The sequence below is a fragment of the Phocoena phocoena genome, chromosome 2 (genome assembly GCF_963924675.1).
Source record: "Phocoena phocoena chromosome 2, mPhoPho1.1, whole genome shotgun sequence".
Classification (NCBI taxonomy): Eukaryota; Metazoa; Chordata; class Mammalia; order Artiodactyla; family Phocoenidae; genus Phocoena; species Phocoena phocoena.
The window spans coordinates 103,421,024-103,447,068 of record NC_089220.1 but is presented as its reverse complement, the minus strand read 5'-3'; the positions used below and the strand labels follow the sequence as shown (position 1 = coordinate 103,447,068).

The following is a 26,045-nucleotide window of genomic DNA, read 5'->3' as shown; positions in this document are numbered from 1 at the left end:
GACATCCAGGCAGTTCCCACTCATCTTGGCCCGAGCTGGTGCACCACCTCTTCTCCGAGCTTTCTCTAAGTGGGAGGCAGAATCATTTATTCCTTGATTTGTGTCTCATGATACTTTCATCTCATTTATAGCTCTTGCCACATTGTGTTATAGTTATTTATCTATGGGTTTGTCTCTCCCACCAGAAAGTGAGCTCCTTGAGGGAGCTCCTTGAGGGCAACAACTTTATTTCATTAAACTTTTCTAATGCCCAGGCCCCTGGGATCATGTGAAAAAGTACATATTTAACCTGAATAGTAGTGAAAATGTACACAGATACCAGCATACAGGTGAGTGCAGAGTCAGGTTATATGGCTGGCAAGAGAAGGCAGCAGAAGGCAGTTCCAGAATCCGGACCATATCCCCGAAGGATTAACAGTCCCCTAGTAAGCTTTGATCCTTTTTTCCAAAATGAATTTAGCTCACACTTGTAAGTTTGCTTTGGTTTTGGTTTGAAGGGATCTCAGTGCTCCCTGAGCATGTCACCTAAACCAAATGGATGATTGCTTTGTGTATGCTCTGGCTTGAGGTAGGCTCTGCAATTACTTACCTTAATTAATGTCTAGTTAGAAACTGAATAAAGCCATGCAAAAGTAGTAATATTGCTTAATTAACAAGAGGTTTCTGAGACTTAAATCTGTAGGAGTCTCTTGGTCTAGCTTGGCCTTGGGTTAAATATATACTGCAGAGTGTACAACACAGCTGTGAATGGTTTACCATATGGGTCCAAATAACTAGAAAGGAAAGTCAGCTAAATTAGAAAAGGATGAATCTAGACTACATAAAATAGATTGTAATTAGAAGCAGCACAACCCCGGAGTTATTGTAAGTGCCAATAAACTGGTACAGCTTCGGTCTCTCTCTGGAAGGGGAGGGTAATGAATTGCCCTGTCATTATTGCCAGTTTTGATTTTAGCAGTATTTGTGTTCTCCGGAAGGGGTGCAGAAGCGGGTGATTTTTCCCTCCCTCATAAGCACAAGTATAGAAGCATAACGGCAACACGTTTCTGCGCTTATTTTTTTTCTTATACTTTGGAAATGGAGCTGCTTAAGATTTCCAGCATGGCCGAAAGACTTAACATCCCATGGCAGTGGGAAGCAAGCCAGGATGTGTATTTTTGGTTTCACCTGCACACCTGGAGGTATATTCATTTAGCTGAGACAGCAATGAGGAATGTATTCTTTTTTTTTTTTTGCGGTACGCGGGCCTCTCACTGTTGTGGCCTCTCCCGTTGCGGAGCACAGGCTCCGGACGCGCAGGCCCAGCGGCCGTGGCTCACGGGCCCAGCCGCTCCGCGGCACGTGGGATCTTCCCGGACCGGGGCACCAACCCGTGTCCCCTGCATCGGCAGGCGGACTCTCAACCACTGAGCCACCAGGGAAGACCAGGAATGTATTCTCTTGAAGATGCCAGGAGGCAGATTGGCTCTGAAAAGTAGCTTATCTCCCACGGGAGCGGCATCGGAGGTGTGGGCCCAAACTCAGAACCCCCACGCCTGAGTGTGAGCAGGCTTGTGGGAAAGGCCTTTCTGCCCCACGTAGCCCAGGGCCTTCTCACTCTAACCATCCTGGAAGTGAACAGGAGGGAACAAAACCTTCCCGTTGATGAGGACTTTCCTTTTGCGTTCAAGCTCACTTTAGACTGAATTCTCATCTTACAGCACTGCTGGGAACAAAGAGGGACCAGTGCTGAGTCACAGCCACCTTTACTCTGGGCACAGATTTTCTGATTTTTTTCAAGATGATCATTGTCTACTCGGGTAGGTAGATGCCAGACTCATGCTAAGGAGCCTGTGAAACATGGGTGAAGGAGTCCCTGGTGCCTTTCTCATTGTAGGCATCGGCTGTGTTGCCTGCCTGTCAGCCTTTTTTTTTCTATAAAAAATGGTTACCTCTTTTCCATGAGGAAATCCGAATACCGGTGATACCCAGGGACGATGGAAGTCACCACGTTCAGGTGTCAGCAGTGCTGAGACAATAACTACTAACTTCTCTGTCAGCTGAGTTCAGGGCGGGTATCAGTTTCTTTTACATCTGTTCAGATTTTTTTACTTTCTGACTCAGGAAGCTGGTAGAGCAACAGGGCACAAATTGGTGCTTTCATTTTATGCATAACCCTTCATTTGCAATTTTATTTGATTTCGATCTTCAGTAGTGGCCTTTGTGTTTTCCTGCTGGTCCTGTAGAGTATCTCAGAAATGTAATTATGCACAGAAGGCAGACAGGGTTCCAGATTATTAAAATACCCCAGTGGGATTACCAAGGAGACTGTACTTAAATCCTTTCTAAGGGACTCTGCTGAGGTGAGACCAGAGCAGAATGGAAATAGAAGAAATTTGATTTCTGGGCCCAATCCTCTTCTTAGGCACTTAGCTAAACCACGCTTTCCTTGAGTCGGGCCAGGCAGCACCGTGGCAGATGGTGGGAAGGGTACTTTGGGCAACAGTGTGTGTGTGAGTGTCTGTGTGCGTGCATGTGTTTCTCTGTCTCTAAAATCACTCTTACTGGCATTTTAGGCTCCCACTGAGTTATGAATGGCTATTTCCAGGAAAGAGTCTTCTAGCTCTTTTTCTTGAAAAAAACCTCAGTTGGGTTAGCTCAGTGGCCACGCGCGTCGTTACTGGGTGGCAAATCATTATCTACAGATTATTCAATGGGTGTACATTTGTATGGTCTAAAGAGTAAGTCCAGTTCTGTAGACAAATAGACACGTTACTGTCTCCAGTCCTTTTTAGCAGCAAGATGGAGGAGTGTGGTATAAAGAAGTATAATTCAAAAACGTACAAACATGACTCATAGAGATATAGGATAAACACATGGCAAACATTTATTTAACTCATTGAGATAGGGCTGGTTAAAAGGGAAATTTGAGAGTCTAGGTGTTTATAGACACTGAGGAAAGAATGTTGGAAGAAGATTGCTAGGCTGGATACAAGGCCGTTAATGTCCTTCAGGGCACTGAAGCCATAATCTTGCGGGGGCTATCCTTTCTATTGGACCAAAATCTACAAGTTAACACATAACCCCGTAGAGCCTATGCCGTAATCAGTAGTGAGTAGCAAGTTGAGTGAGAGCGTGCCCTGGAGAAACAGTCTTGGATGGGCCTTTTAGCCACACTGGGAAGACATGTTCCCTTCCTTTTGCCTTATTTTCAAGTTTTGGATTATTTTCTGTAATAGGAGGCAGAATAGCCCAACGTAGATATTTAATCCTGGTTTGAATCCCAGCTCTGCAAGTGACTTGCTTGTGTGACCTTGGGTGAGTCCTCGTCTTTTCCTCATTGGTACAATGGGGATGACACTAACACCCATCGCACATGGACACGATGACAATTGCAAGAGAGCTTTGTACAAAGCACCTTGTAAAATGCCTGGCATGTAGGTACTCAGTGAATGGTTGATACTATCAATATTATAATAAAATAAAACCCATGGGTCTGTGCCTTCTGCTCTCTCTGTGGCCTGCCTGTGACCTTGTTGTAAAGATGATTTCTGAGGTTTGATACTGATATGCCCAGTAACCTAAGCCAAGTCCCGGTTTTACCTATGATCTAGATAAGGAGCGGATCTGGGCAGTTTTCCTTTATCTTCTAACTAGTTAGTCAGCCCTGCCTGGAGGGCCTCCTGAGTCCTTTATCAAACAAAATGAAATCTGTTTTCTCTGTGCAGTCAGTGTGCCTTGGCAGATGTGAGTCAGCATCCCGTTCAGAATGGCCTCTTGGTTCCTGGCCATGAACAGTAAAGATGCACATTTTCCATGCAGTGCCAGATGTGGAGTTGACTTGGGGTTTCCACCCGCAGAGAGGAGGAGACTCCAGGAGGCCCATTTTGTGGGTTTGGATTCAGCCGTTATTTTAGACTGCAAGTGTTCTTTGTTTTAAAACTATGGCTGATGTTTAAAGGAACCCAGGACCCCAGAGTTTTCTATGTGAGCCCTGCTTGTCAGCGGTGCCTTCCCATGGCATCACGTGCTGGAACTGTGGCTTCAGGTGACTAGCACTTAGAACAGGGACTGATTTTTTTCAGATGCCCCGGAGTGTGGGAAGCATTTTTGTAGTTAGCTGATAAGATTAGTTGGCCATTTTCATTCAAGCTTAAAAACTTTCCTGCTGCTTTCCATCAGGAGCCAGATAAATTTGTGTCTTAGTTCCTCACCAGTCTTGAAAATCTTAACTTCTGTTAGTGTTGAAAAGACATTGAATGTCCATCAACAGAGGATTGGATGAAGATGTGGTACATACACACAATGGGATATTACTCAGCCATAAAAAAGCATGAGATAATGCCATTTGCAGCAACATGGGTGGACCTAGAGATTATCACACTAAGTGAAGTAAGTCAGACAGAGAAAGACAAGTATCATATGATATCACTTATATGTAGACTCTAAAAAGATGATAAAAGTGAACTTATTTACAAAACAGAAACAGACTCACAAGCCTTCGAAAGTAAATTTACAGTTACCAAAGGGGAAAGGTTGGGGGGAGGGATAAATTAGGAGGTTGGGATTAACATATACACACTACTATATATAAAATAGATAATCAGCAAGGACCTACTGTATGGCACAGAGAACTCTATTACGTATTCTATAGTAACCTATATGGGAAAAGAATCTGAAAAAGAATGGATATATGTATATAAATATGTATAACTGAATCACTTTGCTGTACACCTGAAACACAACATTATAAATTAACTATACTCCAGTGTAGAATGAAAATTAAATTTAAAAAAGGCATTAAAAAAAAATCTGCCTGAATCACAGAATTTACTGTGTTCTCACCCACATTCTATGGGATCCTGCACCCATGTCATTGTTTCCCAATGTGAGGCTTTGCTTGGATTACTTTGTGACCTGTATCAAACACAAGAGGAAGGGGATGGGAAAATAGGCATTATTCACATTTATTGTTTTCTTTATGCGTTTGCTTCATCCACGCAGTTTCTTTTCGACCCTGGGCCCCTTCCCTCAGCAGACACTTCCCTTCGCACTGGCACAGGAGAGATCGGAAAGTGCAAATCCAGAGGGGCAGAGCCTCATCTGCCGGCGTCTGCACCTGCGTTAACCTTGTTTAAATGTAAAGCTTTCCTGGTGTACTGGCACTTGCTGTGCATTTGTTGACGGTGATTGTGCTGACATAGGTAGCTGAACACTCAGCCCTCATCCTTCAGCTGCATCCTGGGCAGGAGTGGTGAGTCACCGGATGACCCTTGCAGCTTCAACCTGGACTGGACTATTTTCTACAGGAATAAACCGTCTCACCAGTTATGATGCCAGGTCGAGAGGAAGCAGCACTGTTCTGAAGATAAGATGGTGAAATCCCACCGGCAGATGTGTGCATTCTGGGGTTCCAGCACAGGACGTGCCTTACGTGGCTTTGACAGGCCGTTGATCCTGGGCGCTCTGATTTATTTTCCTCTTTCTAGTTCAATTTGAAACTTGCGCACAGTGGTATGGGAGGAACAGCTGATGCAGGTGAGGCCCTCGGAAGGAGGAGGGGGCTTCCACTGGTAGAAATAGTCTCCATTTACTTTCTTTGTAGTTGCTGGCATTAGCATTTGTGCAATGTATCAGATATTTCATTGGTAAGGGGTCCCAGCATGCTCGATGCTGCATCGCAGCGGTCTGTTTGTTTGGTCAGTAATTTAGGTAAAATACACTTAGACGCCTTCAGGCTCTAGTTGTTGCTGAGTCCTAGGTGAGATTCAGGTTAACCGCCCAGGCTCTTTACGGGGATTTCCAGTAACTGGATTGTATTCTGACTCTGTTGGCTGAATGCTAAGCTGCTATGAACAGAAAGGTTCATTGTTTGGTTGCTAAGAGAGGTTTGTTTCAATGAGTAAGAGCATGGGACTGCACTGAAGTTTGTGGAGTGAGCTCTTTTCAGGTGTTATTTCTTACCAGGGTTGTTTGAACCAAAGGTAAGCATTTCTTTCCCTAAAATTGTAGTTGACCCTGCACCTGACAGAAGCAGTTGGTAGAAGCGATTTAATAGTCTTATACACAGGCAGATTTCCAACGACCTTTCCACTTCCCACCCATGCTTTTCCATCTCTGTTGCCGATTCTCAAATAAAGAATCACCAGGGAGCTGGTTGAAATGCTGCTTCCCAGGTCCAAAGTCCACAAGAGTCTTTAATCATATCTCAGAGGGCAGGGAGGCCCAGGGAGCTGTGTTTTTTTTTTATTTTCTTTAATTTTTTAAATTGAAGTACAGTTGATTTACAATATTATATTAGTTTCAGGTATATAGCTTAGTGATTTGGTATTTTTGCAAATTATACTCCATTATAGGTTATTACAAGATAATGGCTATAATTCCCTGTGCTGTACGGTATATCCTTGTTGCTTATCTATTTTATACATTTTTTTTTTTTTTTGGCCGTACGTGGGACTCTCACTGCTGTGGCCTCTCCCACTGCAGAGCACAGGCTCCGGACGCGCAGGCCCAGCGGCCATGGCTCACGGGCCCAGCTGCTCTGCGGCATGTGGGATCTTCCCAGACCGGGGCACGAACCCGTGTCCCCTGCATCGGCAGGCGGACTCTCAACCACTGCGCCACGAGGGGAGCCCTATACCGTCATTTTAAATGTCTGTATATTATCCCACTATAAGGACAAAAACATTTATTTAATCAATCTACTATTAGACATTTTCCCCCTTTATTTTTTGCCAAAATAAGCATCTTTGAGACGATCTCATATTCAGCAGTTGGGTTTCTACGTTGACACTGGCTACTCTGAAAATCAGAGCTAAAGGTGTAAATGCTGCAGTTAAGGTAACTAACATATTGGTATGAATTCACTTAAAAGTGAGTATGTAAATACAAAAATGTTACTTATTTTTATACCCAGAAATTCTAACTTTCTGCTTTTTGATCTTTCTAACACACTTGAGAGTTTAGAATACCTTCTTTGTAAGTCTGCTCATTGCCTCTGTCTCAGAGCATTAGCGTTCTGACCTTTCTGTTGCTTTGGAACTCCTGATTTCCTATAGGCTGGGCTGTTCGCAGTTCACGTGTGACCCTGGAGGCTTAACCACTCTGCTCTTTCTCACTCAGGAATTACCTATCCAGTTACGGCAAAGACTTCTTTTTATTAAACAAAGTTCATAATCAGTCAGGAGAGAGACCTTTCACTTTCTGAATTCTTAAAATAGTGCTTCCTTAAGTTAAATGGCATGTTAAGAGTATTTCTGATATAAAATTGCACACTTTCAGATACCAGAAGGCATTGCTTATCTTTGTAAATACACATGTTCCAATTAAAATAGGTACTCAAATATTTTGGTGGCACTTCAAAACTCCCAGTTTAGATTTAGATTAAAACATTATTCTTTTTAATAAAGTTACAAAATTGATTATTAAAATTGCCTATTGAATATTAAAAGCAGTGGAACATTTATTTTCCTTACAAAACAATTTAGTCTTCTGTAAGTAGGACTGTATTAATCAATTATGCTATTAAAATACAACTGCCATATTAAATCTGACTCATTTGTCATGACATTTTATATAATTATAGAAATTGTACTTAGCTGCTTATATAGCCATAATCCTGCAATAAATATAAATAATTGTCTCTATTAATTCAGGTCGCGGTTACTGTCCATTAAAACCTCAGTTAAATGGTAATTCGGGGACCTTCATTTAAAATCTTTCTAAATCTTTGTTGTTCCATGTGACTGCCAAAGCCCCACAAATGCACCTCCTACTGTTGAGTCTAGAAACCCAATTTATGAATGAAATAGTTTTGTTTTTTTTTTTTTAATACAGATACTTTAAAAGGTCCATTTAGACTTGAGGTTTGAGGCTGTTAGGAAAAACAGAAAAGAGGGTATACATGTTGGGTGGAGGGTGCTGACAAAAAGAAAGAAAACATCTTAATGTCTTGGCATTTCACTTTAGGGACTAATATATACATTTCAGGTTGAAAAAATGCTTAAAACCTTCTATGTAAGCCCAGAGAACTAGAGCATATGGTTGAGTAACTACTCCCTACTTGTGTCTTCATAGGTGTGGACGAGGTCACCATCGTCAACATTTTGACCAACCGCAGCAATGCACAGAGACAGGATATTGCCTTCGCCTACCAGAGAAAGACCAAAAAGGTACAGCAGGTTCAGGGATGGAGGGCATTCCATGTTGAATTTCAGTTCCTCAGCCATTGCTTTTTCTTTTTGTGAATTCTGGCTCTTCCCAGCAAGCGCCTCCTGGAACTCTAGGAGATCCAAGGTTTTCCCCTTACATCCTGTAAGAGTCACAACTCACATATACGTGTCCCCTGGGGTGCTTGGAGCTTATGCATAAAGACCACACCCTCTTCCAACCCAGAGGGTGTAAAGGGAGCAGTTCTGGAAATAGAAAGGATCGGGGAAAACAACAACAGGTATCATTTATTGAGTGCTAACCTTTTTGCCAGGTATGCCGTTCTCTACATGTGGCCACTCATTTCATCTTTATGACTTCTGCTGGTTCTTGATAAAATGTTTTAAATTTAATCTTGGGACACTAGCCTCCATTTGAGTATTGATCCTGACACACTCCTCTCATTCTTAAAAAAATACAGTTGAATTCCTAAGATCTTTGCAACCGCCAGGTTTAGTTTAGTAGCTCATTTGGTCTCTAGGCTGTCTTCACCTTGCCATGCTCTCACTATTTAAAGGGTCTTGTGTGCCTTTTTCCCTTGCTCGTCCACGAGTGGTTAAGGAACAGCCCAGCACTTGTTCATCCTTTATTTTGTCGCAGTGTTAGGAAATTTATTTTTACAGACAGGCTGCTTTATTTTTAACTTCTTGCTATTAAAAGCTTTCGATTTATTCTTGGACGGTGCAGTAAGCATGGCTTCCTGCAGCTCCCGCTTGACTTATGGCTTTCACTCGTAGTCACAGTGGAGGTGAGCTGGAAGGATTCTAGAAAAGACATTTCTGCACTTGGAGTTGACATGACCACCAGGGTCCAGGAAGTTGCAGGTCACACCCTGCTATTATCTCCCTCTCCCACCTCTCAAAACAGTTGGAAAGGACATAAATAGGAAAGCATGCAGCTTGTTTCCTCTCATATGCATTAAAATTTTTCTTCCAGCTAGACTGACATTAATCTACTACAGTGAGGCATGGAAGGGAGTGTTTATTTCTCCACTTTCCCAAAAGGATCTGTGAGCTGGTAGAGCTGAGTTCCAGTTGGAGCAGAAGGCCCACCTCTTTGGACAATATGCCTGTAATTGCTCCTTCAGCTGTCACAGAGTGTGGTCTTGGAACACACTTGGGTGTGGACACATAAGTGTACATAGAAATATAGAAGCCCGGATTTCGATTTCAGATGAGATATATGGAGGACAAAGCTCTCACATACCCTGTTGGAGGGATGATGTTACAGAATCATGGTTTGGTGACCTCACAGGCTTCATGGTGGGCTGGGGACAACTCACTATCCTATGATTCTTGATACCTCTTAACCCTGGGCTAAGGAGAATTATCACATTTTAAGAAAGATACATAAAATAATGGAGATACTTTCTGAAGGAAATCCTGAAAGCAGAACCTTATTGTTTGCATAATAAAGGAGAAGGCCCTGTATTGTACTTTAACAATAGGGACCGAGGCTGCCTAGGTGAGGGGCTTGAACAGCATGGGTACAGCTAGTAGAAGTGGACAGGAACTGGGACAGAGCATCAACGTTATATTTCTTTCATGTTTAAGCAGATGCCAGGTTTCTCCGTAGAAGGAATGGTCATATTTTATTTGTCAAACATATCTGGACAAATATTCCTTGCTAAGTGCAAAGAAAGCCCTGTGCTTGACATTATGAGAAGCAGGAAGTTGGCTGCCCATAAGGAGTTTATTATAGAAGTGGAAGAAGTCAGTAGGTGCCCAAATGCTATTTGAAGTCTGAACAGAGAATGGGTAGAGGGGAGTGTCAGGGTAGGCTAAGTTGGGAATTACCTAACCTCAGAGTTCCACGCCGGAAAATTGGTGCTCTAATTGGAAGGTGTAGCTTTCTAAAGTTCTCTCCTAAGTGCTATGTGTTACTAGGACTTCAGGAAGCAGGAGAAAGTAGGTGATGAAAGGGTTGGGCCAGATGATTTCTAAGACCCATCTCAGTCCTCGACATCTGTGAATGATTTGAGAAGATTCTCTCTGAAGCAGGCTGCACATCACCTCTTAGAGCCTGCACGTGCCTCTAGGGGCCGAACGTCGTAGATGCCATGGGTGCTGCTGGAAAGCAGGAGAGGAAGAGAGAAGAGGGGGGAAAAAGTGAAAAGAAAGAAAAAAAATAATTATAACAGGAGAGTTCAGCCATCACTCAGTGCCCATGATTTGTAGGAAATCTAATCCCCGAGGAAGCATCTGTCAAAGCCACATCGAATTGGGATATCTGTCTGCCTATCTGGGTGCTGACTCAGGCCTCTGACTTGAAATCTGTCAGTGGATTTTAATGGTAACAGTGGGAACCTTTAAGAAACAATATATAGCAGGGAAGCCCAGCAGTGAATGGGGAGGGCGTTAGTCCCTGCCATCTTGATAATACCGTTCCAGTTTGGTATGGAAAATAGAGGTTCTCTCAGTCTTAGGTGAAGTGTCTTGCATAGGAAAGCTTCATGAGATCACTTCTAGCCAAGTGGGGGCCTCTGGTTCCACCTGGAGACTTTCTGGAGCCACCTCTGCACAGCTGTACAAAACCTTTCACAGGAGGATACCAGCAGGCCACAAGGGTTCTGCTTCCTTGGAGGCTCCCCACTTTGATCACCTCCTTCTTAGCAGGGGCCCTGACCCTAGAAAGTGCCCTGTCTTAAATAGGCTGTTACCACGTGCGCGTGTAAGCGTATTGTAAACTGCATAGCTTTCTGAGGCATTGCATGCTGCTCTGGTTTCCTTTTACTGACTGGACGAGAGGGCAAAATCAGCTTGGATTTTAGGGGATTTTACCGGCGGAAAGTCTGATCTTTCCATTTCTGACCTTTGGGTCTGCCAAAGGGAATGCGGTTGAAGGATACTTTGACCGAACACCCCAGAGTTGTCAAAGAATCACAACCTGCTTTACAAACACATGCCTCTATTTTTTTTTTTTTTTTTTTTTTTTGGTACGCGGGCCTCTCACTGTTGTGGCCTCTCCCGTTGCGGAGCACAGGCTCCAGACGCGCAGGCTCAGCGGCCAAGTCTCACGGGCCTAGCCGCTCCGCGTCATGTGGGATCTTCCCAGACCGGGGCACGAACCCTTGTGCCCTGCACCGGCAGACGGACTCTCAACCACTGCGCCACCAGGGAAGCCCCCACATGCCTCTATTTTTGTCTTACTAGTTTTAAAGGGAATATTGGTTACCAACCAAGTTTTCCATGTTGTTGTCTGCTTTTCTGAAGGAACTTGCATCAGCACTGAAGTCAGCCTTGTCCGGCCACCTGGAGACAGTGATTTTGGGCTTGTTGAAAACACCTGCTCAGTATGACGCTTCCGAGCTGAAAGCCTCCATGAAGGTAAACACGTGTGAGATGCAATCTCTGTCAAATCTGCCATTAATATTTGTGAATTACAGCTTCCTGAGTGTAATTAGGTGATTTTCAGTTATGTTGAATTCTCATTTGGAATCATTTTTTGGGAATGAACTGAAGCTATAAGGCTCAGGATTTGTACCAAAAATATTTCAATTACTTTTTTTAAGACTGTAAAGAAATTTCATGATGCAGAGAAGTCAGTTACCAGCTGCTACTGCTTGGCACCTGGGCAATTGGAATACCATTTGGAAAAACTACTTCCTTGATTACACTTCCTCTTTAAAAAAGATTTGTTATGATATTAAGGCAAAAGTAAAACTCATAGCTTTTGTTAAGTGAAGCTTAACAAAAATCTGCGTATGCCGTTTTGGTTGTTTCTTCTGACCTCCTTGCTGGTCCCATTGTTTGATTCAAATTTGGGGCAAAATCAGAGCATCACAGTGCACATAAAGGGTGATTTCAGCTCGTGAATGGTTCCTGTGTTTTGTTCAAAGTATCAAGGCACATGCTACTGTCTTTTGTTTGTATTTTGCAAAGTTATTTTGAACATGGATTTTTTAGGTTAAATTAGATAGTAAAAATTCCAGGTTGTAAGTTCCCCTGAATTTTGTGTGTACCTAAAACATCGAGTATTATATAAATGGAATAGATATATAAACATAAATGCATGTTTAATGGCAAAGCACAGAACCCTTTTCGGAAGTGTGCCTGCAATACTTTGAATAATCTGACACTGCCCTCTGCTGCTAAAACTGGGTAAAGCCTCAGAGTGGAGGGAAAGCTGTAGTTCTGATTTTTTATTCTAAGTCCGAGTGCATTTTCTGTGATGCCACCATTTCTGAATTATGGAGAGACGGAGCTGTAAGTCAGTCACCAGCTAATGAGCTAATGTCACAGTTCAGTTGTCATCCCTTCCCCCACAGAGCACCTCAAGAGGGAGGCAGCTTCCCACCGGGTATTTCCAAGGCCCAGAAGTTGATAGCTCAGGGCTGCTGAAAGATTTGCTCTGAAATCAGTTTTCCAGCTTGGCCCAAGCTGTGCTCAGTTTATTTGAGCAGACTTGCTCTGAGTTTTCTAAGTAGACTATATTGAACAGAATGATAAAATGTCAACAACACTTAATGATCCTGTTTAATAAAAAGAACACTGAAAACACTCAGTCTTGGGACCTTTGCAACCATGGATGAGCTGGCCTCTGCTAGGTTTCTTCTGACCATCATCACTTCAGATCAGTTTATCTTATTTTTGCCAAGAATTCATTTAGTTGTGATTTGTGCAATTTTATAAGTATCTATTACTAGGTATTAGTGACTTGAAACAGACCTGCCTGAGCTGTCAATCACCATTGTAATCTATGTAATTGGGCCCAATGAAAGGTGCTTTGACTGCTAGATCTCTGACCTTGTGCCAGCTCTTCCATTAGCTATCACAGCTGAGTACCCTTCTGAAATCCATAAAGCTTGGAGTGACATGAACTGAACTATGCTTTAAAAAAAATCTGTTCTGACTTCTGGCAATATCTACCATATGTTACAGTAGACGTTGCCCTTGTGATGGGAACTGTGGACAGTCTGTGGAGAGCTTGGGCCAAGTTTGAAATTGCCAAGGTCACCTTTAAATATAGAGAGAAAAATGCTATTAGAATTCTCTGATATTAACATGGGTATATCAGTGATGAAAGAAAACAAATCTTCTATTGCTATACCTGTTCTACATTTCAACAGTGTCAGGATATAGCATTTCTTCCAATGCATGAGTTATTTTTAGACTATATGATATATCCTTGAGATTGAAAAACTGCCCCCTAAAATATTTGAAGATGCTTGGTAATCTCTTTATAATAGCTGTATAGAATGTTGTGTAGACCTTTTGCTAAGAAGGGAAGAAATGTTGGCTTTGCCAGCACCTCTACAAATCATGATTAAAAACTCTGGGAGAAGAGGCCTTGGCTCATACTAGATGAGGAATCAAATTCAAAATTAACTATTAACCTGAGGCTTAGCTTCTATAAACCACTTTTTTAGGGGCATATAAACTCTAATAAGTTTAATTAATAGCTGACACACTTTTCATGTGGATAAGTAAGTTTCTTATTGTATTAACACCTTATAATTGATTTACATTTTAGACAGTTGTAATTCTACTTAGTTCAAAGTGATATTTCCATACTCGGAAAGACAAGTATTAGAGAATCCTGATTATTAAATCTTGACTTTGATCATGAAGCCAGCTTTGAAATACAGGTTTCATTGGGTCCTTTCAAGCTCTCTGGCATGGCAGCTCAAAAGTGTATATATTAAATTTGAATAGGTCACCCATCAAATTCTTATTCCTTCATAAAGTGTTGGTGTCTAGGTTTATCTGGCACTTCCTTATTTCCTTTTGCTTCTCTAAAATGCCCGAAGAGTGCATCGCAATCAAGCAAAAATGGAAGTACAAGAATGAAATTTTTAACATTAACCCAATTTTACATTTCAAAGAGGTAAAGCTAAAAATTTTATCTTATCTATACCTTTCCCTCGTAAAAGACTTACTCCAATCTAATGATGCTGGCTGCACATGACAGCATAAAATCTCTGTGTTCCTTTGTTTTAAATTTCTGAGCAGAATTGTACAATAAAGAAAATTATTTCTCATCTATTAAAGTAATGGCCAATTATTAGAGAAGTTGAAAAATAAAGAAACATAGGGAGACGATAAAGTTATTCAGTTTACAAACCCATCACCAAAAGGCAACCACTTTTAACATTTTGGTGTATTCCATTGCTGTCTCTTCCCATTTCACTATATATTTATATATAGTGGAAAAAAATTTTTTAAAATATAGTTGAGCTAAAAAAAACATGTCAGTTAAACCATCTTTTATTTTGATGAAGCTTTTTTTTTGCGTTACGCGGGCCTCTCACTGTTGTGGCCTCTCCCATTGCGGAGCACAGGCTCTGGACGCACAGGCTCAGCGGCCATGGCTCACGGGCCCAGCCACTGCATGGCATGCGGGATCCTCCCGGACCGGGGCACGAATCCGCGTCCCCTGCATCGGCAGGTGGACTCTCAACCACTGCGCCACCAGGGAAGCCCGTTGATGAAGCAATATTTTAAAGGAATAGAATATAACTTTACCTTGTGCTGAGGAATGCAGTACAGATCCCTCAGGAGGAATGCAGGAAGGGGCGTGCTACACACCCAATTTGTGTGTGTAGTTTACCTGATTGAGATCAGGGAAGTGGGCTAATGGCCTGGAGGGCTTTCCCTGCTGATGTCTGCAATGCCTGGTTCGCAGGGGCTGGGGACCGATGAGGACTCCCTCATTGAGATCATCTGCTCGAGGACCAACCAGGAGCTGCAGGAAATCAACAGAGTCTACAAGGAAAGTGAGTAGCCCCAGTTCTGTGGTGCACCCTCTCAGCCCTGTTTCTGTGACCCCCATCCTGGCCTGCGGGGCTGGTGTTCAGGATAGGGTGCCTGGATTACTTGTGGAGAAATGCTTGCCACCTGGACCGTCCAGGGGTCTGCTCTGTTCCAGGTCCCTCTCCTCCATCTCCTGATGGCCTGGGTTTTGATGATTATATTCCCCTAGAACTAATACAAAAGGATATACAGGAGCGAAAGCAGAGAAAACAAACCAAAAAAAAAGAGATCTGGTGGGGAGAAGTAGAAAGTATTTTACATGGATTTCTTGGAATGGGTGCTGTCCAGTTTCTGCTGAGGAGGTTGCCAGCTCTTGACTGTGGATCACTGTTGCAAGAGGCACATGGACCTTTGTGCACCAAGCAGTGTAGGAGACCCGGGTGGAGTAAATGATGCAGCTTACATGTGTATGTGGTACCACTACACTTAAACAGAGATGCTATTTTGAATAATAAAGTACAAATTCATTGAAAAGTACTCTTTAATTCTTACTAGTTTTTGCCATTGTGCATTTTCTCGATCAGTAGATAATAAACCGCAGTTGTGTATGTGTGTAGTCCTCCAAATTTTTTAATGATCCAAATAAGTATAGTCAAGAAGTTTGGGAACCAGTATTTTAGCTACCCAGGAAGTCACTGATCACAGGTGAGCTTTGAAGATCCCTGGTCTGATCCTGCTCTGCGTGTCCCTTGTCACTGATAATAGCACTGGTTCTGATTTTATGAGGGTAAAAATCATTCTAGAGAGTCCACCTCCTTCGGGTGGGTACATCCATGCTGCCACAGCTGTTTCTGCTTTTTAGAGGCTTAGTGGGCAGGGGATAAGTGGGACGGGTGGCTGGCTGGCTGCACAGGCAGGAAGCATCAAACCAGATGTGTTGTTTTGTTTTCCAAGTGTACAAGACCGATCTGGAGAAGGATATCGTTTCTGACACATCTGGTGACTTCCGCAAGCTGATGGTCGCCCTCTCGAAGGTTGGTTTCCAGTTTATTTCTTTGTCCTTGCTTCCTCCCAAGGCAAGTTGTGCGCCTCATTTTATACTTGGGAACGAATTAACTCAATCATCTGTGCCTGCATCAGAAATTCCAGCTGCATTTTCGACAGTGGGTTTGCACTGTCACTGCAGAGTTGTCATTTTTGTATAATAGGATTTCTTATCCTGCAAAACCGTATGGTCAGGTGGACTTTGGGGCCAGAGGAGGAAGAAGCAGCTCTCAGCTCCTGGCCTGGATTTACGTGCCAGCCCTCACTCTGACTCGGGGAAGGTCATTTTGCCCCTATCTGTGGTCACATAGGACCCAGTGGCAAGTGACTCTCTTGTTTCACTTGCTTTCATTTCTTAAGAGACGATTTGCCCAGGTAGTGGTTTCCCTGGAGAGGTCTTTGCTTGTTTGCTAATGTTAACACATTAATGTGGATGAAAGGCATTTCCTTCCTTAGTCTGAGTTCTGACCCAAGTGCAGTTTTATGTGTATTAGCTGGGCGAGGGAAGAGGAATTTTCCCCTGGGAACCCTGATGACAAATGGTCGATGGGCATGCTGTATCCTGCCCACGCACCTCTCCATCACCATAACAGCTCCGTACTCCCCTCCCCAGCTCTCTTCTCTACCACGTGCCCTGCATACCGCCACCCACCCGTCTTTTTTTTTTTTTTTTTTGCTGTACGCGGGCCTCTCACTGTTGTGGCCTCTCCCGTTGCGGAGCAACAGGCTCCGGATGCACAGGCTCAGCGGCCATGGCTCACGGGCCCAGCTGCTCCGCGGCATGTGAGATCTTCCCAGACCGGGGCATGAACCCGTGTCCCCTGCATCGGCAGGCAGACTCTCAGCCACTGCGCCCCCAGGGAAGCTCCCGCCCATCTTTTTGAAATCCACTTGCACCAAACTCCTGATCAACAGACATTTCTGCTGCATCATATCCAAACTCTCAACTGCCTTTAAGTGTCTTCTGTCCGCTGGCCCTCCCTAACTTAGTCCTCCTCGCTGGGCTTCCCTCCCACTCACCTTCTCCTCGGCTGGGCGCACATCACTCCCCCGTGCGGAACGGCTTCTCCTGCTTCCCACGGCCTCATCTGACGGAGCCTTTGCTGACGATTCTGCCTGACAGATTTCTGCCTTCTTCTGCATTTCACGTCTACTTAGAGCCACAGATACTGTGTTGTTTTACCATTTATCCCATGCGTATTTCTCCATCTGGGCTGTGAGCTCTCCGAAGGAAGGAGCTAAATACCATTACCTTTTTTAGGGAGATTCTGTAATGTGCTTAGCCCAGAACTGGGTAACAAGAGGGTATATATAGCCCCCACTTCACTGCCTCAATTATTGTAACAATCCTTGGTCTTACCTAGACTTTTTGGTTTTAACCTAGACTTAAGTGAAGAAAAATTTCAGGAGGGTGTTTATTCAGTAAATAGCGGCTTACGTGAGTTGGGGAGAAAATAACATTTTCAGTTTTAAAATGTACAAAGAAATACATTTGATGTTCTTAATTTTTTTTATTTTTATTTTTTCCCTGTAGGGTCGAAGAGCAGAGGATGGCTCCGTCATTGATTATGAACTGATTGACCAAGATGCCCGGGTCAGTGCCAAGCTTCTTGGTGTTCGGGGTTTTGTTTCCTAGTCTCTGGATAGTGGGTATAGTTACCCATCCTGCATAACAAATTACCTCAAACTCAGTGGCTTAGAACAACAAGCATTTATTATCTCTCAGTTTCTGTGGGTCAGGAACTGGGAAGTGGCTCAGGACTTCTGAGGTCGGAGACAAAGTGTGGACCAGGGCTGCGTCATCTGAGGGCCTGACAGCTTCAGGAAGATCTACTTCCCAGATCACCCACCCGTGTAGTCCCCCACCCATGTGACTGTTGGCAGGAGGCCTTACTCTTTTTCCACGTGGGCCTCTCGAAGGGGTTGCTTGAGTGTCCTCACAGAGAGATGGCAGCTGGCTCTCCCCAGAGTGAGTGATCCAAGAGACACAGCCCGGAGGAAGCCAGGTGCCTTTTATGGTGTAATCTCAAGAGTCACACACACTGTCACTTCTGTCACACTCTTCATTAGAGGCGAGTCACTAGGTCTAGCTTCCAGTCAATGGGAGGGGAAGTAGGCTCCACGTTTGGAAGGGAGGAAGGTCAAAGAATTTGTGGGCTTCGTTTTCACTCTCTGGAAGCTGTGGTTATAACGGGATATACCCTTATAATGCTGGTGTCAGTTACAGGATCAGTTTCTGACTCACATTTGCTCATCTAGGCTTTGCTTGTTTCTGCAGGGTGTGATGCTGGTGTTCACACTGGTGGGCATTTGCTACAAACACACACTAATAGAATTCACAGCACAGAATAGTGGGAGGAGATGGTAGAGGCACAGGCAGGGATAGGAAGGCTTACTGCCCTTGGTGGTGGGGGAAGAGGTGAGAGAGGCAGAGGCCCTTCCTTCTTTTCTGGCTGAATAGAACTGCTGGTTCTCATTCCATAATCACCCAGAACTATTTGTGAAGCTGATTCAGATCACTGTGAACTACATGCCTTTCCCAGAGGGTCGACAGCTGTCTCGAAGTATTTCATAAGAGCTGAAGAACAGAATTAATTTTAATCCGTTTTAGTCTTAAAATTCAGTATATTTCACATAGCCCACTTAGCAGGAGGTAGAAAAGGGTTTTTTTAATTTATTTTTTATTAAATTGATTATTTATTTTTGGCTGCGTTGGGTCTTCTTTACTGCGTGGGCTTTCTCTAGTTGCGGTGAGCAGGGCCTTCTGTTGTTGCGGAACATGGTCTCTAGGCGCGCGGGCTTCAGTACTTGTGGCTCCCGGGCTCTAGAGCACAGGCTCAGTAGTTGTGGCGCACGGGCTTAGTTGCTCCACAGCATGTGGGATCTTCCCGGACCAGGGCTTGAACCCGTGTCCCCTGCATTGGCAGGTGGATTCTTAACCGCTGCGCCATCAGGGAAGTCCCTAGAAAAGGGTTTTGCAGCTCCCAGATAGTGGATGGTCACTGAATAAGTATCGGCTCTTGCATAAGCCTTTCTCCTTCCTTCCCTGCCATTCTTAGCGTCACTTATAGCCCCTAAATTTTCCAGAAACTGAAAATGTGATTGGACCAGCTTTTTTTTTTTTTTTTTCAGCTCCATCATTTCCGGAGTCTCTAAGAATTCTGGGGGGGTGGGTACGTGACTTGTAGCTGTCTTTAGTAGACGACCATTAGTTTATGTGCTATTGAACGTGCCGAATGGAGGAGAGCTGGATGTGCTAATGAGCATTGGCTTGTCCTTCTGTATATGAGTAGAGGTTCTTGGTCATCCCTTCGGTGTTCAGGGAAGGAGATTTCTACAGCATCACCCTCACGAACAACCTCCTGTCCTGCTGTATGTCTGTGCTTCAGGAAGACTGCTCTTAAGACTTTTGACCTAAACAGCACATTTTTCCCGTGTCTGCAGTGCAGTCGTCCTTTCTCATTTTGGCATTCTGAATGTATAGGTTTTGGGGTTTTGTGCGTGACGGGTTTTTAATGACCTTGCTCTGGACTGTGGAATTAACTTCCGTGGTCGGTTGTGCTCGTAGGATCTCTACGATGCTGGCGTGAAGAGGAGAGGAACTGATGTTCCCAAGTGGATCAGCATCATGACCGAGCGGAGCGTGTGCCACCTCCAGAAAGGTGAGCGCTGTGCTGGGGAGGTCTTAGAGCCCCGGGGCCAAACCGGAGGGCCCTCTCAAGTGGGCCGGCTGGGTGTCTGTGTTGGGGCTCGGGTCTGCCAGAACAGAGTACACTCCCTGCTTTGTACCCTCTAATCTCACCCATTTTTCCTCACCAAGTCCATTCACCCTTCTTTCCCATTTTGGATCGTTTTTTTTCCCCTAAATCCTTTTCATGTTTGGTGCTTTGTTGTGCGGCCTCTTCTCGTCTGGATCCTTTTATCTTGCTATATCTGTTGAAGTAGTGGACTTAGTTGGGTGCTATGTATGTACTGTTTCTCGTGGCCCAGAGAAAGTGGGTTCCATGCCGGAGAGATGAAGATGGTCAAAACATGTGGCTGGGGCAGTGCCATTTAGAACAGGTGCACGGTACGGCTGTCCCAGGGCAACTGGTACAGTGTCAGCTCTGGTCTGCATGGCAGTCCCTAACCCTCTAGGGTGCTATGATTATCATCATCTTGTGTGTGTGTGTGTGTGTGTGTGTGTGTGTGTGTGTGTGTGTGTGGTGCATAACCGTGTGGGTAACCATTGATAGCTTTGACTAGTGGCTCTGTTATAATTATCTGTTGCTTTTCTTTAGTATTTGAAAGGTACAAGAGCTACAGCCCTTATGACATGCTGGAGAGCATCAAGAAGGAGGTTAAAGGAGACCTGGAAAATGCTTTCCTGAACCTAGGTAAGCAGGTGTGGCCCCCTCATCCCTAGTGGACATCAGCTTTCAGTCAGCTAGCTGTGCTGAAGCAGAAGTAACAAATGGCCATCCTGTTAATTCAAGTGGCTTTGGGAGACATGAGACATGGCTTCTTTACATGATTTGGGTAGTTTCATAATCTTCACCGTATGAATTTAAGATATGGAACTGAAGAAGGGCTTACGTTGGTAGAATGGAGCGTTGCCCAGGAGGAATAAGATAACCAAAGAGGGCTTCCCTGGTGGTGCAGTGGTTGAGAGTCCGCCTGCTGATGCAGGGGACACGGGTTCGTGCCCCAGTCCGGGAAGATCCCACATGCCGCGGAGCGGCTGGGCCCGTGAGCCATGGCCACTGAGCCTGCGCTCCGCAACGGGAGAGGCCACAACAGTGAGAGGCCCGTGTACCACAAAAAAAAAAAAAAAAAAAAAAAAAAACCAGAGAAAGGGCTGTCTCCATTGGGGGAACTCACACATCCATTTGGGTTTCTGCATTGCTCAGAGTCCCCTGGTTTAAGAGCACAGTTGGGGGACTTCACTGATGGCACAGTGGTTAAGAATCCGTCTGCCAATGCAGGGGACATGGGTTCGAGCCCTGGGCTGGGAAGATCCCACATGCCGTGGAGCAACTAAGCCCGTGCGCCACCACTACTGAAGCCCGTGGGCCTAAAGCCCGTGCTCCCCAACAAGAGAAGCCACCGCAATGAGAAGCCCGCGCACCACAATGAAGAGTGGCCCCCGCTTGCCGCAACTAGAGGAAGCCCACCTGCAGCAATAAAGACCCAGCGCAGCCAAAGATAAATAATATATAAATTTATTTTTTTAAAAAAAAAAGCACAGCTGGCTGATTCAGAGGATTCCTGGTTTTCCCTGAGCGTTTCCCATTTTGCAGAGCCCACTCCTGTTACGTCTGGTCATCTGGTGGTGTCCCAGGTCAGGGCTTCACCCCCTACTGGTGGAGGAGAGAGGAGTTACTGACCCTTTTCTTCTCTCCGCAGTGCAGTGCATTCAGAACAAGCCCCTGTATTTTGCTGACAGACTGTACGACTCCATGAAGGTAAGGGCAACTGGCCGAGAGGTCCATGTTTCCACACTAGGCTTTTTCTTCCTTTGTGCCCCAGACTAAAGCTCCTGACTAGTGGATGGAGGAAGGGACCCCACTGTCTAGGTGCAGGAACACACTAGTCAGCTCTGCTTTAATGTGACAGGTGAGAAAACCACAAATCTGTCTTCTGTTTCTCCCAACTACTTGAACACGTGTTTGTGTACAGGTAGAAAGCAAAGTGCCACGGGAGAGAGAAAGTGCTAGATGGTGATCATGTCAGATTCCTGTTCAGATTTCTCAGTGATTCCCTCCCGGTACCCCAGAGTAAGGACAGACAAGGAAAAGAGGTTATTAAGCAACCACTGGGCAGTAGGCATTGTGCGACTTACTTTATCTTAAATCATTACCAAAAAACCTGTGAGGCGTGTGTGACTATTTTCTTTCTAGATGAGGAGAATGGAGCTTGGAAAGTTTCAGCTTGCTTGAGGTTACATAGCCAAACTTGAACTTGGGTCTGTCTGACTCCAAAGCCAGCCCTGCACTTTTCCCTTAAATGGACTGTCTCTTCCCACAGTCGCATCCCCTTTTCCACGCCTTAGGTGTGCCTTGTGCCTCATGGCTTCCAGGCCCTTGCCACCTCTTCCTGGGTCACCCCCTTGTCCACACTGCCTCTCTCCCGTCTCCCCTCAGGTTCCATGTCAAGTATGGCCCGTTCTCTGCTCTGAGGTTCTGGATGTAAACTTGAGTGGTCCTTATTGCTTGTACCATTCAAAATGGCATAGAGCCACGGTGAGCGTGGTAGCACGTGCTCTCTAAGCCCCCGAGAGCCAGGAGCTTTGTGTTACGTACGTAAACTCGCGCACTTCCTGACCTGAGCCTTGCAGTGGTTAGCGCTCAGTTCACGTTTACTGAATGTACAGCATGGGGGCTTTGTGCCAGTTTCATGCTGGTGTGTTTGGAATTCCAAGGCGCTCATTGTTCTTAAGGGAGCAGTTTTGCGGTTATCTTTGCAGTCTCTTAGAGGGCGGCATCAGGAACCCAAATGAGTTCCATGCGCAGGAGAACTCACTAGACTCTTTTTTAACGATTAACATTGTCAGCGAATTATAACTTGGAGCGTAAATTTGACTTTCAGGGCAAAGGCACTCGTGATAAGGTCCTGATTAGAATCATGATCTCCCGCAGTGAAGTGGACATGTTGAAAATCAGATGTGAATTCAAGAAGAAGTACGGCAAGTCCCTGTACTACTACATTCAGGTAAGGCCCCACCTGACCATCAGAGGGCTGGGAGTCCTGGTCAGGTGCCTGTCAGAACAATGGCAGAGGGCTTCCCTGGTGGCGCAGTGGTTGAGAGTCCGCCTGCCAATGCAGGGGACACGGGTTCGTGCCCCGGTCCGGGAAGATCCCACGTGCCGCGGAGTGGCTGGGCCCGTGAGCCATGGCCGCTGAGCCTGCACGTCCGGAGCCTGTGCTCCGCAACGGGAGAGGCCACAGCAGTGAGAGGCCCGCGTACCGCAAAAAAAAAAAAAAGAACAATGGCAGAATGGTGGTTTTCTGTTTTCTAACTCCCCGGGGAAGAGATGCTAGTCATCAAATATCAGGGATTTATTTTGAAAGTGCTATTAGGATTTGTCCTGGAATCTTACAGAATCAGGCAAATATTTCATATTTCCCACACCTATTCTGCAGGGACAGTTGGTGCTCATGACAGTGATCCTGCAAGACTTGCTGACATCCTGAAAAGACTTAGATCAATTTAATCTACGTTTTATTATATTTCCATTTCTTGAAAGTCCTCTGTGATAAGCCTGGCAACATTTCCTCACTCAGAACTCCCATCTCTCCCCTCCCCATTTAGCCTGTCCCTGTTTTGGAGGGATAGAGTGTTCGTATATAAGAAGCAGTTGCCTTCACCGTGGTCCCTCCCACTGTGTTTAATTCAGACAGATGTTGCAAACCCCTCTTTCTGAAAGATCCTGAAAATTTCAACGTCGTGTCAGTGGTTACCAGGGGTGAATTTAGAGCTGGGTTTGCTATAACTAGGTTTACTAGGGCATATGTTTAAAATTCAGGGAGGATTTAGACTCAGTAATTATTTCCTTAACTCATCAGCTTTTTCCCACGTGACCTTAAGAGTCCACGAAACAACAGAGTCAGGCAGGAAGGTGCCTCGCGTGTCTTCTCTGGAAGGATGCGGGCCAGGGAGAAAACAGGTGCTGTTTGCAGGACCTCAGTGCAAGAGGAGCAGACTGGGTTCTGTCCTCTGGTCACTTACCATGTTAATCCCCAGGACCCTGTGTTCTCTCTACCCTTGTGGCAATAATCTCCCCTGGGCCGCAATCCCTGAGGGTCCTCTGATGGTTTGGGTGTGTCTGGGCAGGTCCCACAGAGGCTCCATGTGCCGTGAGCCTGCTTGTGTGTTTCTGCAGAGTGTGGATCTTTCTCCTGACCCTGAATTTCTTTTTTCTCCTTGGCCACTTATAGCAAGACACCAAGGGTGACTACCAGAAAGCGCTGCTGTACCTGTGCGGTGGGGATGACTGAAGCCCTCAATGGCCCGAGGGTCCAGGACAGCGGCTCTGCGCTCCCAGCTAACAGTTCTACACAGTCAGCTTGTGGCTAACAAACCCCTTGTGCCCATCCCTGGGAGGATGACGTTAGTGCTGCCCACCTCACCTGCTCCATCCTTAGTTTAGTTGCCTAAGCATTGCCTGCCTTTCCGGTCTAGTCTCTCTTTACAGTAAAAGAAATGAACATTCCAAGGAATTGGAAGTGAAATCTATGATGTGAAACACTTTGCCTTTTGAGTACTGTGTCGTAAACAGATGAATAAACTGAATTTTTACTTTAGGAACAAGTACTTTGTTGACCTTGCTCTCAATTTAATTGTTTCAAAATCAAACGTGCTTACGGGTGGTATTGTTGGGCCGGTAAGGCTGTCCCCTTGAGGAAGAAAGCTCTAGAAAGGAGCTGTCCGATATAGTAGCTGCTATCCAGATGCGGCTACTTACATCTAAATTTATTTAAATGAAATAATTAAAAGGTCAATTCCTCAGTCAGTCTGTCCACATTTCCGGTACTCAGTATACACGTGTGATTATAGCCCCTAGTGTATTGGACAACACAGGCAGTGCACATTTTCATTATAATAGAAGGTCCTATTGCATAGGGGATGATAGTACCTATGGGGGGAAAAAATCCCAGAATGACCCCTTCATCTGCTCATCTTTATACAGGTAAGTTAGGTGAAAACAAGCGGCAGGGGCCTCAAACTGGGAAAAGGGTAGGATGGTATGGTAGACTCCATTTAGCAAATATTCCAAGTATTCCCATAAGAATTACAGAAATCAGTAACATCCTGCCCCAGCCTCGAGGGCTTACCTGTCAGAGTCAGGCTACAGCATCCTCGTACAAGCGGTGTAACAAAAGTAGACGGGCACACAGAGAAGAAAGCGATTGGCTTTGCCTGGGAGGACTGAGAAAGATGACCCAGAGAAGAAAGCGTCTGAGCCGTGCCCTGATATCTAAGGGGAAGTGTGACAGCTGGGAGGAAGCTCTCCACGAGCATTCTTATGGTTCTGATTAAAGGTAATTCATACACCTGGTTCACATTTCAAACGTCACACAGAGTCTGTGCAGTGAAAATTACATCTCCCTCCCACTCTCTTCCCAGCCAGCCAGGGCGCCTTCCTAGAGTCACGTGGTTTCTGGTCCTTCCTTCCATGGATAGACTGTGCTAAGCAGGTGTGTGTGTTGATGTACCCGTCTCCGCTCACAAGGTGAAGGTGCTGTTCATTGGCTTCTAGCCCAGGACCCTGCAGATGGCCTGCTCATACAGGTACCTCCCCTAAGCTGGGGGTAGGGCTGGGGCAGTGTTGATGACTATCCCCAAATCCTTACACTACATCTCCTCCTCGTGAAGGGTGCTGTGTCAGTCACTAATTCTTGACACCTGGCCGATGTTGGACGCGCTTAGTGGTCTGCAGGGACTAGGCAGGTAGTGGAAAGGCAGGTGGGAAATGGGCTGGTTGGACAGAAGTGGGGAGCCTGGAGAATGGAGAACACCTGCCCCACTTTCAGCCTTCAGATCCAATGAAAACAGCACCACGATAACCAAAAGATACATGTCTGTGGACTGATTGATTTGCTATTTTGACCTTTGGCAAACTTGCTGTAGAAACTCAGATGGAACAGAGCTCTTCAGTCACTAGGCCCATAAAGTGCCCGTAAGGCCACTGAGATACTCTTTAAAATGCAAGTGAGGCAAAAAATAGTGTGTCTTCTCAAATGTCTCTTCCTATGCATATGAGATGTGATGCCTCCGATCCCAGAATATACTTTTCCGCGAGCTTGGGGCAGAGTTCAAGGAACTGCATAAGAAGCGGGGAATTTCTGTCTCCCCGCACATTCTGGTGTTGCCCTCAGAAGTGGTCGGGCTCTGCGATGTCCCTGGCAGTCCAGTGGTTGAGACTCCGTGCTCCCAATGCAGGGGGCACAGGTTCGACCCCTGGTTGGGGAGCTAAGATGCTGCACACCGCATGGCGCGTCCATGAAAACAAAACTGGGCTGAGCAGAGGCTGTCGGGAGCCGTGTTTCAGATCACGAAGCATTCAGGCTGTTCCCACCACACAATGCGTTTCATGCAGCAGAGGGAAAGGTGGTGGAAAGAGAAGGCAGGGCTGGGCAGCC

General features: G+C 45.2%; 1 protein-coding gene across 2 annotated transcripts in view; it reads left to right on the top strand.

Moving 5' to 3' along the window:
- ANXA2 (annexin A2) overlaps positions 1–24,213 on the top strand; it is a 44,791-nt gene extending 20,578 nt beyond the window's left edge. For both annotated transcript variants that reach the window (XM_065872122.1, XM_065872121.1), the window contains exons 4-13: positions 8,056–8,150; positions 11,400–11,513; positions 14,812–14,902; positions 15,834–15,913; positions 17,458–17,517; positions 19,492–19,585; positions 20,204–20,299; positions 21,309–21,367; positions 22,491–22,613; positions 23,841–24,213. In XM_065872122.1, coding sequence (XP_065728194.1) covers positions 8,056–8,150; positions 11,400–11,513; positions 14,812–14,902; positions 15,834–15,913; positions 17,458–17,517; positions 19,492–19,585; positions 20,204–20,299; positions 21,309–21,367; positions 22,491–22,613; positions 23,841–23,900 — 872 coding nt within the window. In that variant the 3' untranslated portion in view covers positions 23,901–24,213. The remainder of the gene's footprint in view (positions 1–8,055; positions 8,151–11,399; positions 11,514–14,811; positions 14,903–15,833; positions 15,914–17,457; positions 17,518–19,491; positions 19,586–20,203; positions 20,300–21,308; positions 21,368–22,490; positions 22,614–23,840) is intronic.
- The last annotated feature ends 1,832 nt before the right edge of the window (positions 24,214–26,045 follow it).